Source organism: Charadrius vociferus, unplaced genomic scaffold (assembly GCF_000708025.1).
Source record: "Charadrius vociferus isolate BGI_N301 unplaced genomic scaffold, ASM70802v2 scaffold45, whole genome shotgun sequence".
NCBI lineage: Eukaryota > Metazoa > Chordata > Aves > Charadriiformes > Charadriidae > Charadrius > Charadrius vociferus.
This window is the reverse complement of record NW_009648712.1, coordinates 1,805,363-1,824,522: the sequence shown is the minus strand read 5'-3', so window position 1 is coordinate 1,824,522 and position 19,160 is coordinate 1,805,363. Positions and strand designations below refer to the sequence as shown.

Here is a 19,160-nt window from a genome sequence, read left to right as displayed (position 1 = left end):
TCTATTTATTGCAATTATTTCTTCAGTTTTGACATACAATCAAAACAATAAGGCAACGTGGTTTACATTTCTGCGTTGCAAATATGCGGTCTCCATCTATAGGGGAAAAAAAGCAAGAGGAGCTCAACTTACAACATCCTATATCATAACAGACTTGCACCGAGCCTCTCCTGAGCTCCCTTCAGCAGCAGCGCAACACAGCAAAGTGCACACAAGCCACTTTACTGCCATGTGCAAAGGAAAGTTTACTGAATTATTAAATAAGCAATTATGATAACATAAGATATTAAATACAGATAGGGTTGTGTCAACCCAGCTATGAATTTTGGTTGGTTTTTTTCTTTCCCACAGAAACACTAGAAACACTAAAGTAAGCACGCCGCCTTCCCTTCCTACATGTACTTCTCTCTTCAGGAGATGGCTAAAAATCAGAGAAGAAAGGAAAAAAAATGCACATAATACAGCAAAATCCTACTGGGGAATAGGGTTTTTATGAACACACAAAGCAACTAGGTGACATCTTTATCAGCCCTCATAAACCTTGATTGAATACACAGTGATAAGGCCTGTTTAAACTGTCATCCTCCCGATAACATAGGCAGAGAAGACGCGGGCCTTAGCAACGACCTGTGTAAGAGAGGCCCTTCCAAAAGTGCAGGCACCGTTAGGTAATGTATATCATGTAAACAGTTCAAAGCTTGGGCGGCTGGTTTGTTTGTGCGATGGGTGGGAGGCAGAGGGCTGGCCGAGAGGGTATATGCACATCTTCTCCCAGCACCAGCCTGGAAGGGCACTTGCTTCAGAGCTAGTCTGGTTTTGGGGATGGCCAGCCAGCTGGGGAAGATGGCCGCTTTGAGTCAGAGTGACCTTTAGCACTTAGATCTGCGAACGCCAAGAATTTCATATAAGTGGTTTTAAAGGATTTAAGGAAAGATTGCTCTGTTTCTTTCTTCTTTTTTTTTTTTCCCCTCTTTTTTTTTTTTTTTTTCTTTTTAACCCCAACATCATACTTGAGGTGCACATCCAGCACTAGGAAGCAAGTGGGCATTCGGGGCCAGCGTGACTATGAAAGCTGGAAGTGACATGACTTCTATCAGAGGATCTAGCCTGGGCCAGCTGGGATACTTATTTAGAAATCTTTTTTAAGCATTTCAAACCCTTTTAAGCGTCTCCTAGAAACATCTTGGCAACCGCATAGTTAGTAAGCAAGGATTTTATTTATCTATTTTTCTGTATTTATTTCTAATTAAAAAAAAACAACAAAAAAAACTTACACTTGAACTTTTATTCTTTCTGCCCAAAATTGTTCTTCCCTCACTCCAATGGTTGCAGTGACACCCACTGGCTGTGGCAGGCCGAGTTTCAGAGAGTCATTACTAAAATAGTTCAGCACACAGACAAGATCACTGAGAGAGAAACCCAGAAAAACACTGCCACCCAAAAGCTGGCATTTTGTCAGCTCGCTTAGTATTCTAGCTCAGTACCTGCATTCAATACAGCTTTCTTCCATTAATAAATTTAATAAGTAAATAATGATCAACAATTACTCATTAAGGATAATAAAACATACATTTGTATAAAATTAGTAGTTAATTAATAATTCCCACTGCTTGGGCAGTGGAAGATATTAGTTCCTTTTATGCCTACGTGGTCTTTGGCAAGCCTGTGAAGTAGCACTAGTACTAGGTTTTAGTTTTTCATCAGAAAAACACTAAACTGAGCTGGTACACCACTGCCTGCCTGCCTGGCAGTGGAGGCATTTTAGCTGCTCCGGGACTCATTTATGCTTTTGTAGGCTTCTTTGCATACACCAGCATATTTCTTTTAGTATCCCCAACCCGTATTTTTCTCATTTCACACATAGGAAAGAGGGGAAACACAGAACTAAGTGACTTAAGTGAAGACTCCCAGGAAACCCGTTGGAAAGCAAATCTAACAAATCCCAATCTAATGGCCTCAATTAGAAGATGACTTGTTTCTTCAAGTCTATTAGAGCAATCTCTCCATACCACATGTAGGTTCTTAATGTTTAAACAAAATTATCCAAGTTTAAGCTGGAACACAAACAAATAGCTCCTATTACACAAAGCACTCACCAAAAGAAAGGCTAGGTTTTAATTTAACTACAACCTGATGGCTTGGAAAGGATCAAGGGAAACTTCAGAAATACCTGGAATAAAAAATGAGGAAAAAAAAGAGAACTACTTTTTGCGTGCTCTATGGCATGAGCCAAGAGCAAATGGCTCCTGGCTATGAGCACGCAAGGTATGTTTGCTGACTTACTCAGATTAAAAGCATTTTAGTCAACTTTACGTTATTTCCCGCACCTCCAGCCACAAACGCTCTCTCCAGAGGAGGGTCAGAAGCAGAACTATTATATTCATGGAAAACACATTTATACAGGACTTCCCGCAGAGTTGAAAAAAAAAAAAAAAGTTATCCAATGCCTTCCCAGCCAAACTTCCTCCTGAAGTGAAAAATCCTTCCCTTTGATAAGAAAGTTGTGTCAGACCACATTTCTGTCCCTGACAAAAGAACTGCTCTCCCTTGGCTTGCTCCAGTTTTGGCAGCTGTGCTCAGCAGAACCACGCTGCTCTTCCCAGCTAGTCACCACCCTTAACAGAGCCACCAGCTTATCTTTGACCTCAACAATAAAATAAAAATGAACTATGCACAAGCACGCAGTTACTGTGGGTAACACTACCCACCTCAGCTCCGAGGCAGGCAGTTCTCCTCTGGGTTAGAAATTCCATCAATAACCTAACACATCGTTAAAGCCCTCTCCCTCCTCCCCCCTCTCCCTCTTTTTTTTTTTTTTCTTCCCCTTCCAGACTCGCAGCTATCTACAGAGGTCTTCAATAGTGCATATACACGGTTCGCAGGAAAATAAGCTAGGCTTGTTAGCTTCCCTGCTTCTCTCAGATGTTCTTTCCATATCAGGAGAAAATAAAGCGTGGGGAGGGACACTTTCACTTGAACACTGAAAGCTGGTGCCTTTTAGATACCCTTGTTTCTAATCCTCTGACAACCAATCCAAGGATACACGCAGCTGCTTAGCAACCTTGTTCCAGAGATTTGGGGTAAGTGTCCCGAGCACCATACAGTGGTCTATGTCCAGGTTCCCCGTGGAACTGACCTCCTCTCAGGCTAGCTACCCTTCAAGAAAAGCCAGATGTACCAGCTCACGAAGAATGTTATCTTATAATGGATGCACTGCACTTTGCTCTACCCTGTCAGTAGTAGCTAGCAGCGATTGAGCCATGAAGATGTCTTAAGCTATACCGACCCTTTAAGCAAAGGTGTTACATAGCATCGCCCAAGTTAGCATCTGGCCGTAACAGGGAAGAGCTTAACTTAGGATGGGCTGAGCCCTTACCTATCTTCCTTAGAAAAACCTGCTGGGCGCAGCCCACATCTATTAATATTCCTATGAGCATTTGAGCTGGCTAGCTTAATGGTTAAACACCTGTACCTGATAAAACAATCAGGCCTAACCATGTAGGAAAGGATGGGACAAATCCAAGAATTCCAGGAGTAGCAGTGATGCCCCCATTGATTTCCTCTCAGAACTACATGCTGTCTGAAAAATGTAAGGCAGCCCTACATTTGAGAATTGAAGATGGACAGAAAAGACCAGACCAAATCAACATGAGAGAATAAAGTCCTTTCCTTGTCCTGGAAAGTTACGGAGGATAACACTACATCTCCTATAACCCCACAAACACATCCTCACATCCTGTGGAAGGATGTTCTTGGGAGAGATAGGGTGGTGGCAGGGAACAGATGGGACAGACACATGGGATATATGTTTGATTTCAGCCAATCCAGACAGCAAGCAGCAATTACGGCAGCATTTTTGGCTAAATGAAAACTGGCAAAAGAAATGCAAACCAGGCACAGTTCTCATCCAGAAGAGTGGGAGGGGGAAGGAGGGAAAAAAAAAAAAAAAAAGGTACTTCCCCTGCTAAATCCTCCTTTTTTTCTTAAGACTATTTGACTACCTCCTTAATGTTGAGAAACTCCTGCAAAAGCAAAGCTATGAAATCAGCCAGTGACTAACTTTTCCTGGAGTGCTCAACAATGGCTTACCAAATCTTGGTGTCACCATTTGATGCAGCATAGCTGATACAGCCTAAAATTAAATGTCCGGTATCCCAACTTTGTTAATCAAGATATGCTTTTCATATCTAATTAATTTCCATGCTGCTTGTCCCGAGCTGACATTGCTTCATGGGTAAGTAGATGCCCAGAGGGCTTGGCCCACTCAACTCTACTTGGCTGCAACACAGTAAAAGGATAAGTGGCCTCCAACTACTGCCTGCTGCAGGGCAAGCACCTCAACACAGCTAATTACTGACCAGTTGATCTGCAGTAGCTTTTTACACCGCTGCCTGTTTGCAGGTACACACAGTTCACAGTAAATCCAAGTCAAGATCACTTCCCCCTTTACATCCTTTTGTGTGTGTAATGGGAGAAGAGTTGTATTAGGTGGAACAGCAGATCCATAACTTCTTGTTAGAAGGGGACTGGCTTGTAAATCCCACACCTTCCTTCTCCACATGTGGAACAGTTCCAGTTTAACTCTAGGACATACTACTCCACAGAGATGTAGTGTGGAGGGACTTGTCTGCAGTGGCAAGGCAAAGGAGATGACAGGGTTACAGCAAGACTCAGTGTATCCATCACACAAGCTCTCAGGAGAGGGAACAGAAGAATTCAAAACTCTTCAAGAGACTACTCTGCTTAGTCAAATTTGCCATCTGAGTTTGTCACCTCACAAAATTCCTAAGAATTAGGCCTATGACTGCACTTTAGTTTTAGGTTTCCCTGTGCCCTTATTCTAACACATTTTTCTGCCCCATCAAGGTGTGAAGTGCTTCCAGACTCTACAGTCTCCACACAAAGTGGTGAGAGTTTCAGAGGACAAGTTACATGAAGACTCCCTCAGCCTTAAATATAATCAGAATGACCTGACTGAAACCCAAGAATAGTATGAATTGGGTGCTTTAAGTGCCCTGTGCTATAGATCAGATAAATACAGTCAAAAACCTTGGGCTTGATGCTTTCAATTATAAGGCTATACTAGGAACAGCTTAACTAAGCCCTTTGTGTTAGGACATGCAGCCTTGCCTACATAGATCTGAAGCAGTCTCTATTTTACAGATCTCACCACAAGGAAGGAAGGAAGGACAGCATTGTCTTTCAAAGCCAACAAACCACATAACATGCTCATTGAAAAATAAATGCTGTATAATTGCTATTTATTTTATATAGCTTTCATACAGATAATCACAAGACAGGTTATGATCATATAAAGAGTGGGGATTATGAAATCTTAGTAGGAAGAGTATTACTTGGAACGTGGCTTCAGATTTACTTTATTCAAAGAGGTAGAACTTTTTCATAATTCTCTATGGAGGCACCAAGAAGCCCAACAACAGAAATGTTCTCTTTTCAAACAACCCATGCTCTTGCAAGCAATCCTACTGAACTAACAGACTTCCTCCGGGCAACTCAAGTGGGCAAGATACACGCGACTAGGAGACAGTAACCTCCATCCAGAGTGAGTTTCTCTGGGTAGCACCTTTTCACCAAAGCCAGAACATAAGATACGGTAAAACGGAAATTTCAGGCAGCCTATAGAGGAAAAAAAAACCCCCACAACTAAACCACACCACTCACCCTGAAACATTTACTTGTTCCTGATTTTCCTCATATGGTCGAGAACCGCTGTAACTAGACAAAAAGAAGCACCTCTACCCTACCACTGCCACCAAGGTGGTAGCCACAAACTTTTTTATACTGCCAATATAGAGAAATAAGGGTTGCTGATACAGGGTTGCTAAGACTGACCTCAGGAACTCCCCCTTTCTGTATATGCAATTAAGAGTGGAGTCAGACACAAGGATAGGGCCCCGCTCTGCTTATGTGAAGGCACTGTGCCAACTTCACTGTAACGGAGATTAATTTTAATGAGTTAAGGAAAGCACTACATTAAGAAAGGACACATAGAGAAAGATGGGGGCGCAGTTCTGCCACCAAAAAAACCACCAAGACACAGAAAGAATTGAAAAGAGGACTTGAGTAGTGAGGGACAGAAGCACTGGAGATATGAAACAAAAACTGTAACAGATGCAAAAGGGAGCGACAAGACTGGCAAACATGAAGGTAAGGGAGGTCCCTTGTTAATTCAGCAAGTGTAAGTGAGAACCTGTGCCAACTTGAATGACATTGACCATACTTCAGATTCCTATTTGTGAAATATGACTTTGGTATAAGGGTTGGAAATTTTTGTCTAGGGAATAGCTGTCTGGTCTGTTCAGCCTCTTGGTAGAAAGATAATGAGTTACTTCAAACTTCTGTCTCCAAGTAACTTGCATACTCAGGGAAGCCTTGAGAAGCTGGACATTCCTTCCACTGAGCAGACTGATAGGGTTCAAAGCATGTTTCACTATAAGCTGTGTTCCTATAGGGTGGAAAATATTAATCAGCTCTAGCCATCTAGGGAGACTGTGGTTATCATCAAGAATATGCGGGACACTCATGCAAGAATTCTTTTCCCCTGCCCACTGGACAAGCTCTCTCATATAGTTTATCTGCTCCAACTGCATGCTTTTGAAAAAAAATCTAGACGAAATGAATACTTTCAACTAGAGCTAAAGGTAAACACTCCACTGGAACTTTGCCCTAATCAATAGTAGCAACGTTCATGTCACATGAGAGTCAGAGGATAGAATATGGTGCTTACTGAAGTCAGCAAATAAGCTAATTATACTTAGCCTGCTTGAAGAAGGGGACAAGTGAGGTCTGGTCCACCCACGTATTAATGCAATCATCATTATCCTTATCCCTTGTTTGCTTTGTGCTTATATTACAAAAAAACTTGTCACAAACAGAGGGTGCTGCTGACCCCTTGTGGAAGAAATATTCGTGCATCACTGGGGAAATCAGCTCAGATTTGTCTACCTACTTCCCTCAGATTTATTTTTAAAGAAAACTCAGCGAAACTGTGTTATAGTGTGCTGTGTTATAGTGTCAGTATATTCTCATAAGTGTATTTTCCTGATTTTAGGCAATTTGGCAGCAATTAAATTTTGTGCTATCATCTTCATGGCAGTCAAGTAAGCCCCAACAAATCCTAAGTAGTAGATTTTACACTAAATTTCCTACAACTTAAAAGTCTTGCACTGTAACAGAATAAAACTTTTACATTATCAGCTAGCATAGTTCTTGATTTCTAATGTAATTTAAACTCATTTCAATCCATCATAGCATTACTAAAAACTTTTTTTTTTTTTAAATTATCTTCTGGATACCCTGGACGTACTACTGTCATCACTGCAAAGGAAAAAGTATTTAAATCCCTAAAGTAACTTTCATCCAAAATCTTTTCAGAAACATTAAGAACAGTGTTGATAGGTTTAATTCTTCAAAGTAAGAGCTTTCCTATGCATGCTACTTTTGTTGACTTGAATCTGGCTGCACAAAGCACAAGAACAAGATCTTCAGTTATATTGGTTCTGACTAACTGAAATGACCTTTCCGTCTTGTGGAATATCAAGTCTGAAAAGGAAGGCTTATCACTTTTTATTCCAACTACTGCTGCTAATTTTTCTTCCCTAAATAAAACAGGTTTCTCAACCTTTCCTCATAACAGAGGTGCTCCACTCCCTTGATTGCCTTTGCAGCCCTTTGCTGGACTCTCTCCAGCAGTTCCCTCTCTTTCTTGAACTGGGGAGCTCAGAACCGGACACAGTACGCCAGATGTGACCTCACCAGGGCAGAGTAGAGGGGGACAATAACCTCCCTTGACCTGCTGGCCACACTCTTTTTAATGCACCCCAGGAGACCATTGGCCCTCTTGGCCACAAGGGCACACACTGCTGGCTCATAGTCAACTTCTTGTCCACCAGGACTCCCGGGTCCCTCTTCGCATAGCTGCTTTCCAGCAGGTCAACCCCTACCCTGTATGGGTGTATGGGGTTATTCCTCCCTGGGTGCAGGACCCTACACTTGCCTTTGTTGAACTTCATTAGGTTCCTCTCCGCCCAACACTCTAGCCTGTCCGAGTCCTGCTGCATGGCAGCACAGCCTTCTGGTGTGTCAGCCACTCCTCCCAGCGGAGAATCGCCCTCTGCATTTAACTACATGTCAAATCTGAAGGAAGTCTCCACAGAGTTTCATCATCCTTGCCGCAACCAGATGGCTGCATTACTGGATACAACTGGAATTAGAACAGCAAAGTGCATTATACAGAGATTAATTATATTATACAGTATTTATAAAGTATTAGGTGAATTATATTATACAGTATGAAGCAGCCTTCTCAAAATCTAAAACCATCGATATCAAACAAGCAAAGACAGCAGCTTCCATTGTGATCAACATTAGAGGCTGAACCCCTAGAGACCAAGTCTCAAGCCTATGCCAATGCTGTTACCATCACTTTCAACGAACAGGTACAGAGAAATATGTGAACTGCTTTTAAGTCCCAAAGCAAAGAACAAGTGGTGATTTAAAATGTATTTTGGCAATTTGGATCAATTGTTTTCAACTAAAAAGTTTAAAAAAAAGACATCTGAAAATACCATGTTTTCATAAAGACTTGTCATATAAACCAAAGTTGAAGAAATCTTGAAAAATGAAAAGAAACCAAGGAAGAGGGCAACAAACTTTTTATTCTGTCAATTCATTTTTCACCTGTACACTATGATAAATTAAAACACTAAGTCTGGTTGGTTTTGTTGCTTTCCATTACATATTTTTTTTTTTTTTTGAATGCACCGAATGCATCTATTAAATTGAATCCTAAAAGTATAAACTGTGATGCAGCAACTGTTGTCTCAGAATATGGGAGTTACCTTACCTGGCAGGAGATTTTTAAATGATCACATTCACATAGCCAGATCTGTAAAGGCCATTCAGTTATGAGTAAACCCAGAGTCCAATGTAAACTTAACAGCAGCTCTAATCAGTATTATGAACTATTTACAGAAAAATTTGCACGCACACCACAGATAAAAATTTAAAATCCACCTTTTTGTTGTTACATAACCCACCCTTCATACTTCTTCTGTGCTGCTTAAACAATATCTGAGTATCTGGGAGATTCAAAGGCACATAGCATTTCCGATGTTGCTACAAACTCGCTCTTCAGGGATACATTATAAAGAACCAGCTTTTTTTTTTTTTTTTTAAGTTTGGATTACAAACTTTCTCAAGAAATAAAGTCTGGTGCACTTTTAAACATTGTATGTCAACAACTAACAGAGTTACCAAGCATTTATTCACATATACAATTTTCTAATTCCGTGGTGACATCTACAACTAAGGAGGAGGAAGTCAAATGAGCCACCAGTCCCTTCCCAATGATGCGTGCACAAAAATCAGTATTAATTCAGTCCAATTACAGTTTTAAATCAAAGCTTTTGAGAAAGTCAGCATATATAATAAGTTTTATTAACCATACAGTACATTAGCATTTCCTTTGAAAAGCTTAGACCTTGCTAAGCAGTTTTAATGAAAGCAATTATATAATGCTATCTGCATACAGAAATCCACTACATTCACACAGACAACCTTAAATTTCTCCAATAAACAGTCACATCAAAATCTACAATTTACTGAAAATACAAAGTTGGTTTTAACAAAAGCAAAAACGTTCCTGTGGTTCAGTAAAATCTGTTTTCTAACATGAATAGTTTGCATTCAGAAAGACACTAAGCTTGGGACAAAGAAAGTATTTCCTAGAAGCTCAAAATGAGATTTAAATTTTTGTAACTATGAAATTGCATGCAAACATACAGATTTGTTGCTGATTATTTCTCTCTCTTATAAGAGACTTACTGGGCCAGAGTAAAGCAGGTATTTTTACGTTTGTTTATACAATGACCTCTCCCCTCACACTAAAAATGTCACATACAGAACATTTTATCAGCTTCGTCACAAATGCTGCTTCTGTAAATTCGAATACTATACCCTTCAGACCTCCATGACTGGTGCAACAATCAAACAACTTTCAGAAAGCTTAACAAAACCTAAATTTGTCAATTTTCCTTTACAGAAAGTATATACAAGTTTATAAATCCATGGCAGGGCATTACAATTATATTAACATCAACCCATCGACTGGATTCAAAAAATACTTGCATTCTGTAAGGACTCTATGGCTGCTGCCCATTCAATAGTTCTATCAAGGCACTGTACAGTCATTAAATCTCTAATATTCTCCAAGATGTGATGAAGAATATTGTGAATGTGTTTAAGTTGTTAAAAAGCCCTGAGTCAGAACTTTTATGTTTACCACAGGCTTAGCTATAAAAATGGCACATACTAAAACTTCTGCAGATAACAGTTTTGCTTTGTCAACACAAACAAGTTATGAAATGCATAAAAAGACAATAGTACAAATCCTAGCAACTTATGCAAGAATGATATATAATGTACATTGTGGTAAATCACACACTTCCATTGTACATAATTTATACAGTCAGTGAAAAACCTTTGCAATGTATTCAGACATCAAGACTGATGAAGCAAAACAAAACTGATGTGATCCTCATCCCTTCCCAAAGACAAAGAACAACTAGAGAGGAATTCAGTACTTTGACAGAAAGGAGGTAGCACTGCTAAAAGTTAGCCTGTAGTGTTGTTGGTTTGTTTTTTTAAAGTGAAAACTTGACCCATGCAGCACAAAGAACAGGATAGGCTCTTCGGTTCACCAGCTGCTACTGGAAGAGTAAAATTAAGTTTCTGACACTTGATTTTGTAAAGGAGGCTTAGATTCCTAGCTCAAATCAGCTTCTTCAAACAATTTAGTGTTTACACAAACTGCAATTCTGCAATTAATACTGCTAAAAATAATTAGGCGTACATAAAACTTCATCTCTAGAAAATATCATCACAAGGACTTAAATCAGATTATTTTTAAAGACCATTTCATGTCTTTAAAAGAAGTTAAAATACCGATCGCAAGACTATGCTAACAAGGCACAAGTACTTGTCCAAATCTGCTATATCCTCACCCAGTCCAAGTTAAGAACAACACATCCTAACCAAACTTGCACATTTACAAAGTAACTTGTATATTCTCTTGCCAGTGTAATTTTCCGTATCCATTTCAGCAAAAAGGGATTCCTCCAAACCCCAACACGTAAGTGCACAGTATTTCAACAAATGGAAAGCAGGTACTAATAACCCAAATTTTGAGAAGTGCTATATAAGCTTAGCGTATAGTAAGTGATAGTATGGTTGGGGGGAAAAAAGTCTTAGTTACACAAAAGTTAACAAGCTACAACTATTTAGCATACTCTGGTAGCCTCTTAGGTTGTCTTTATACTTTAAATCACTGTGTACTGATGTGACCATGTATGTGTTTTATTAATAAATCACTGTGTACTGATGTGACTATTTATGTGTTTTACTAAATTGAAAAAATGAAAAGTGTTGTACTTAAACATCTGAGCATACCTCACATCTGAACAATATATATTATTAGGTGTCTTCCCGATTGTTCCAAGAAGCAAACTGTGATATTTCATCCAATTTAATTTCAAAACTTCTATTAAATACTAGGGGATAATCCTAAGAAACAAAGCTTTCAAATCTTACATTTTACGATTTTATGGTATATTAGAGATAAATGCCTTACTGATTTTTCTCTCATTTTCACTTTACTCCCTAATAATAGTTACAATAATAATAATGAGATTTACACTTTCAGCTTTTGCTGAAGACAGAGGTACAATGACATATCCTCAACTCTCCTACTTAATTATGATCCCCTTTGGCTTACAACTGAGCTTCTGGTTTTCACCCTTTGATTATTTAAGCGTTACCCAATTGAACATTTGCACTCTGTGCACATTGCACAGATGATACCAGACTAAATTGAGTGAATGAACTTACTAGCTTCCTCAACAACACTAGTTCACCTTCTACATCAGAATCCAAAGACAGTGTGTGAATCTAAATACCTATTTCCATAAGTGATACCGGATTTGCAAACATTTTTCCTCAATAGGTTTTTTGAAAGGCAAGCACTGTGTAGCCTTCCCATTAAGATACAGCTCTTTCACCTGTTAATAAGAGGCCTACATTAATAATTTAAGCATGTTGGTTAGCTTGCCTAGTTTCTCTACTTCAGCTGTTTCTCACAGCACCATGACAGCATCAAGTTAAATCCCTGACGTTGACATACTTTAATTTCAAGTGGCACACAACATTGCCCAATGAGTCCAATCACAAACTTGAATGCAGTCACATAGATCTGGTGTGACTACAGTATAGAAGGCTACAGTTGCTCCTATAGCAATACCTTCAGTCATGGTCTCTATTTCCATAGGACTGTGATGGCATACAAGTGAAAGTAACTTACAGTTTCTCTGTTCAAAAGTGCAATTCTAATAGAGCACCTGCTTATCTGTGCTACAATCCGTGCCTCCTGCACAGAAAGAGCACTTAACATTTGACTCCAGTCTCCCACCCAGGATGCTTTCGATCTGTTCTTACTTAGCTGAATTATTCAACTGATGCAAAGTTGAAATACTTTCAAGTAATTCTGGCTTGTTCCAGTGGAAAAGAATTAGGAAAATGCCAACTGCTATACTGAGGTTTCAGTTTTGAGCTGCATTATTGAGAAGAAATCCACCCTGCCTTTGTGCTGACAACAGTTTATAGTTTATAGTCCCCTTGAAGAATAAATAGGACACAATATTCAAAATATGCCAGAGGAAACTGAGGTACAGATCTGGTGCACTACAGGATAAAACTCAGAATGGTTTGTGAAATTACATGTCCCGTTATAAAATTATTTTTAGAGGAAGACTGACAGGAAACTGAAGCCTACTGTAGAAAGTTCAACTGTCAGACATGCCACACACACAAAAAATATTGGCCAAATGAAAATTGCCGCCAACACTCTGGTGCACTCAGAGCTTAAGAGGAGATAGTGAAATGCTGAAATGAAAAAAAAAAAAAAAAAAAAGCCTTGCATGAAAAACTTTCCAAAGCTCCTTGATATCTTGATATTCTAGAATAAGGACCCAAGAAGCAAGAAAAGGGAGGGCTATTTCATTTGGCAAAAAGGACAGATACACAGATTATCTGAGAGCAGTACTTGTATACAAAATGAAAGACTACTATCCTGACTCCAGATTTGTCCAATGAAAAGTTACTGAAAAGAATGATGAACATTTGCAATTCTGGATCAGGATTAAAGACGGCTATAGAAAGGCTACGTATTACATCCCTTTGCTATGTTAAAAGCCACCCTACGTATATTTTTCCAATATATCACTGTATTGTTTCCTGGAAAACTCTACATTCAGTGCTTAAAACTTACTGGTTAAAAGTTCACCTATCTTTACAGTTTACTAGTAACATTCTTCTGAGACTTTTGCTAATGTTTGCACAATTCAGGCATTTCAATATAAGCTTGAAAAGACCAAGATTGATTCTCCGAAGAGACCACAATTTTGTGTCTGTACCCTTACATGGATCTTCCCCTGAACTATCCCTTTTGCCACATTTCTGACATACGCAATGAGAATTAAATGAGAAATTAATCTTAACTGCAAGTAAGGCACCTGAGTGACTCCAGCCTGTATTTCTTTATTGTTCTGCAAGAGCACATCCAAATGAAGTCTGCACAATAGCAAAGGACTGCATAAACTACGCACTCAGAAAACTGCCAAATCACTTAGGAGTAAGCACACACTCCTTTTAGCTACAAGAGATCCTTAAATCAGCAAACTCTCTTCCATCCAAAAAGATGGAAGGATGTACTTGTTACCAAAACGTTAATAGTTTGCAGTTCCCGACAGTAGCACTTTTGGGGTCAGGAACACCTCTTTACAGCTACCTCCCTTCAGCCAACTTCAACTCACCTAGACACGGCTCACAAAATTCACTGCTCTGTCAGCAATATCTTCATTTGGTGTATTACCCATTAACGTTCACAAATAAGTCCTGGTGTTAACAACCAACTTAGATGAATAAGCAATATTAAATCTTCTCTTTTACTGTGGACACTGTTTGCCTGGAGACAATAAAACTAATTTAAGAGAGGAAATCTTGCAAAATCTCTAGTTTTACCTAAATGATAGACCCAGAATTTTTAAATAGCCCCACGTATATATATGTCTCTCTACAACTGATCAAACTCACTCATCTGAAATGGATAACTGACCCATTGCTCCAATGTGTTCCTTTCCAATCAAGTTAAAAGCAATTCCATACAAAAGTATGTGGCTAGCAGAATTAAGAAGTTCACTATTTAAGGTAGCTTGAACCCACTATGGTAAGTGCAGTTTTGGGAACATAGTATTTCTAAACTAGATTTTTCTTTTCACTATTTCCTTCCCCCCTCATCAGCAACAAAGGGCACGATAAAGTTAGAATTACCTTATCATTGTATTTTGAGGCCTGATCTTATGGGAATAGTATGATATTTATTACTATTGTGTATACACCTTGTATTGATTTTGCATTATCATATATTTCAAGACAAAAATTACTGTGAATCATAACTGTCACAGGAAATTTGAACATTCTCCAGAAAAGCATAAAACAAAAATCCTGAATATCTGACATTAACTGATAATATAAAAAAACAACCCCTTACATCACTTGACACCTCATACATACATTAAAAAAACATGAACGAAACCAAAATAAGATTGTCCCTTTACACTTAAAGGGGAATAAGACAACAAAGAAAATGAAAAAAAGACTGCTTTAAATTAGCTTCAGGCTTAGATGTTTTTTTAAGAGTAATGCTAAAAGCTGACTGTTCAAATACTGTTCTCGTTTGATGTGTTCACAGTCTTTAAACAATTACCATGTAATGAACGTGTGCTACAGTATTAGAAATGTATTCGTTAGAACCCTTTACTGCCTTTCAAACTTACTAAGATTTAAATCATCAAAATGTCCTTACTATTTCATAAGCTAATAAAAGACACTGGTTCCACTGCTTAATACAAAAGGATCCTTCGTTCAATTGCCTTGCGGCATATAGGGCATTCACTCATTCGGTCTCCACAAAGTTGACAAGTTCCATGGCCACAGAGAAAGATCATATTCTTCAGACGGTCCAAACAGACAGGACACATAGTCTGTAAAAGATTTTGACAGGTTACATAGTCAATGGCAGTAGTGATACAGTATTGAATATGCAATAAATAAATTTTTGATATTTAAGAATAAATATGCTATCCTAAGCATAGCAGATCATTGCCATAGCATAATCCAGCCACTAAGCTGAAAACTAAGTATTTTCTTTTAAATCGCATTTATACTTCACATCATTGACTTACAATACACGGGCTTTTCCTACCCCATCATGACACAAAAACTATGTAGCTTCTTTCCAAATGCGATCCCTTTAAGTAAGGCTACCGAGCAGTAGGTTGACATCACATTTTCAATATCATTACCCAAGTTTGCAACATTAAGACATCCTTCAGCAACATTCCCCTTTATGTCATGTAATCTTCCAGTGAACAAACACAACACAAGCAGCTTTATGTGTGCAATGCTCGGGTAATGATTTACCGATTTCTTCTCAGGCTACCTAGTCGTTCATATGCTTACCTTTAAACACCAAGCACTGAACATATACAGAAGTAATAAAAATGCTGCTTAATCAATATTACACATAAAGATTCAATACTGGTAATTCCAGCCTTTGCTCGTGGAAGTTATCTAGATTTTTCAACCAAAAGAACACCTCGAGTTTCAAATTAAGCACAGTATGTGTGACCTTCAGTCATAACAGTAGCACAGCAAACTTTTAAAATCAGTTTTAATTGCTGAACATTAAAGTGACAGCCAATGCCCAAAAAAGATCTCCTGAAGTTCTTCAACAGCAAAGTTCATTTTGTACCAAGCCACTAAGGAACAATGTCCTTCACCTTTTGTCACATGCAGGAATTGAAGTTTTGGTAAGGCATGTTCCTTCACCATAAACATACTGTAGCCATATTAGGATTTCATTTATAACAGTTTATCAAAGGTTAGTAAATGAATGGATGTTATAACATGGTAATTGTTAAGACCACTCTATAGTCCAACAAATCAAATCCAAGATGTTCTCAGATGTGAGACACACTACTGATATCAAACACTTATAAATGTTGATCTCATATATAAAATGAAATACTGACAGGGGTCATACATCAAATGCAAATTCATTTTATCACCACCTTGCACCTGTGACTTGTTTCCATACTCATCACTTGGGGTTTACGTCAGTTTGTTCATCTCATAAGACAGAACCCACAGCAGGAACCCTATTCAGTATAACCTTAAAGCATACTTTCTATGGAATGAACAGCTATTACTTCCTCGGGTAGATGGCTTAGGTGAAGACTAAAAAAACTCACCATCAGTCTCCTTATAGTTTTAATTGGCATGGAATCCAGCCAAATGCCTATTTTAATCTCCAGGATACCAGTATAATGGGCTAGCAGTAATGCGAAACTTCCAAATAAAACCTTTTGTCAATTTATGTTTGAAAAAACCCCGCCCTTCTGTTTCTCAAAAATGCTGTGCTCCAGCTTTGTCAGAATTTCCACAGTACTGCAACAACACACTCTCAAACTAAAAATTTGCAGGAGACCAACTATCTGTCAGTCCCGCTTATTTTTCCATTCACACCAAGTCATCATCTACGCATCCCAATGGGGCAAAATTAAAGCATTCTTCCTCCAGTAACCTACAGTCTCCAAATATCAATGAAACAGCTATTTCCAATGAATATATAGCTGTCCTCTGACAAATGTCTATAACCTGATAGTATTGACATGATGTCCTTTGACACAGGACTGACAAAGCAAACCCAAATCTTATCTTTGGAGAAAAAACTCGTAGCCTTTGTTCTACATTTTTAGCTTAATCGTTTGCTTTTGTGCCTAAACATAATGTCAGAATTACTGAAGTTACAAGGGTTTGTTTCTTTCCAAATATCACACCATCACTTGAAAATTAAAATATCCATCAAGAGACTCAGAAATAATAAAACCCAAAATCTGTTCAAATACCATTACTTTTGATTATTTCATTCAGTGAAGCACAGAAATCCTCACATTTTCTTTTTATAGATCTTTTCTGCAATTGCATGCAGTATTCCCAAATTGCCCAATTTCTCCAGCTTAGTACAAATGCAGAGTATTTAAAATATATTAGCTATTTAATTTCTTATTATATTATTATTTTAACATTTAGGTTACTTCATACAGTAGGAGAATTCAGCTGGCAGGAACAACTAAGCTTCCTATTTGCTACACAATTCTATTCTGACAAGGATTTTCTCGATTAGTTCAGCAGTTCCCCAGTGGGATACAAGCCCAAATAAGCGAGTTTTATCCAACTTTCAAGGAGCATTCGTTACTTAACCACCAGCTTATATGCACTTTTACAGTGGAATAAAGTTCACTGCATGCCTTATACCCAATCTGTGCCACAGCAGCAGGAAATAAGCAGTATCTGTTTCTATTGTACTATCGGTTTGTTAAACATCCTCTGTGTGAAAACACACTGTACTTTTTTTTTCCTTTATCTGCATGAATCATTTGGCTTCCATCTTTTGAAAGAAAACAAATGGTATAAAAAGGTACTATAGCTGTTCCATGTGAGAATTATTTCTTTGGGTAAGCTTTAAGAATAACTTTAAGTATAACTGGGTTTGAACTTCAAATCAACTTTTACTACTAACAAAGTGTTTTAAACTTCTTGAAATACCAATTCCTCATTACTATGATTAGTTTTTCCAAGAATATACAGGTGCACAGTGACAAAATAAATTTATTTTTACGGAGAAAGAAAGTGATGTAAGTATGGTGAAGGAACATACATAAGATATTAGACAGATGAGGGTGATGATGTATGAAATGGAGCGAAGGTATTACAATTACAGTCAAAAGGGTTCACATTCAGGGAATCCCTGAAGAATGGTGTGGTCATCAGATGTGGGAGATTCTGTTGACATCAGCATCACTTCTGCTTGGCACCAGAAATGGTTTTAAAAGCTTGCTGCACTAACATATTAGATTATCATTGAAGGTATGAGTTGAAACATAGGATTATACCTGCTGAAAGAGAACAAATTAATTTTAAGTACAAAAATCTCAATGTAACATGAAGATTGAACTGTTAAAGCACAAATCAAAAGAATACACAGTTACAGTGGAATGCTGTGCATCATTTCAAGCACAAATTTAAAAGATGAGATGACTAATTTTAATCAAATCTGACTTGCTACTCATAAGTATGATACACAACTTGCCCTGACACAAGAATAAGCAGAAAAGACACTAAGGAAAACACGAATGAGGCTCAAGCCAAGATGCACACAAGAACAACCAGAACCACCTCTTTCTAGTCAGAAGCATCAATCTTCAGTTTTATACAAATTTAAAGTAAATTATTGGACAAAAGGGCATTTCAAAGCACAGAAGCGCACTTAAATTCTCAAAGCATTCCAGTATTAGATCTCTCTTATTACTGCAAATATGAAAATCAGAAAACAACTAGCATTTAGTTATTCTCTTCTCCCTAATACAGCATAAATTTCTGCTATTAGAAAGCTTCTGGCTAGCAAATACCAAAGACAAAGCTGTTACAAATAAAAGAGCACCCTAGGAAAGCTGAAAAAATTGAGATCACGTCTTAATCAAGAAGAAAAATTGTAAAATGGAATATTTTCCTTTCATGTCCCTATACATAAGAGCATACCCAAATCATACCCAAACAGAACTGCAACCTTTTATAAACACCTTAAATAAACTAACCAGAAAAGAAAAAAAGACACATCTGAAGAAAACAGATTACTTGTATTTAAGCATTCATCTGCATGTTTTGTGTATATGATTTTAAATGCCAAAGCAGTAATCTTATTCATCCAACGTTAAAAAATAAACCAGAAGCTATACAGTAGGTGTAAGAAGTCGGAGATATCTAGAAACTCCAGATGTTATCATCAAGATAGACATGCATTTTTCAAAAGACAGTTTTTAATCTGCATGGTCTTTTAAAGACAAAAACTACAAAGGAATCTTTTGAATTGGATATTTGTATTTGCATTACTGGGGTGTTGGCCAAGTCTCCATATGACAGGAACAGCTCTTCACAGACATGCCACTGAGGTTAAAACTTGACAG

At 38.1% G+C, this 19,160-nt stretch overlaps 1 protein-coding gene across 1 annotated transcript in view; it reads right to left on the bottom strand.

The window, feature by feature from the left end:
• Nucleotides 1-14,808: 14,808 nt before the first annotated feature.
• MIB1 (mindbomb E3 ubiquitin protein ligase 1) overlaps nucleotides 14,809-19,160 on the bottom strand; it is a 90,846-nt gene continuing 86,494 nt past the window's right edge. Inside the window, exon 22 of the mRNA XM_009886651.1 lies at nucleotides 14,809-15,116. Coding sequence (XP_009884953.1) covers nucleotides 14,976-15,116 — 141 coding nt within the window. The 3' untranslated portion in view covers nucleotides 14,809-14,975. The remainder of the gene's footprint in view (nucleotides 15,117-19,160) is intronic.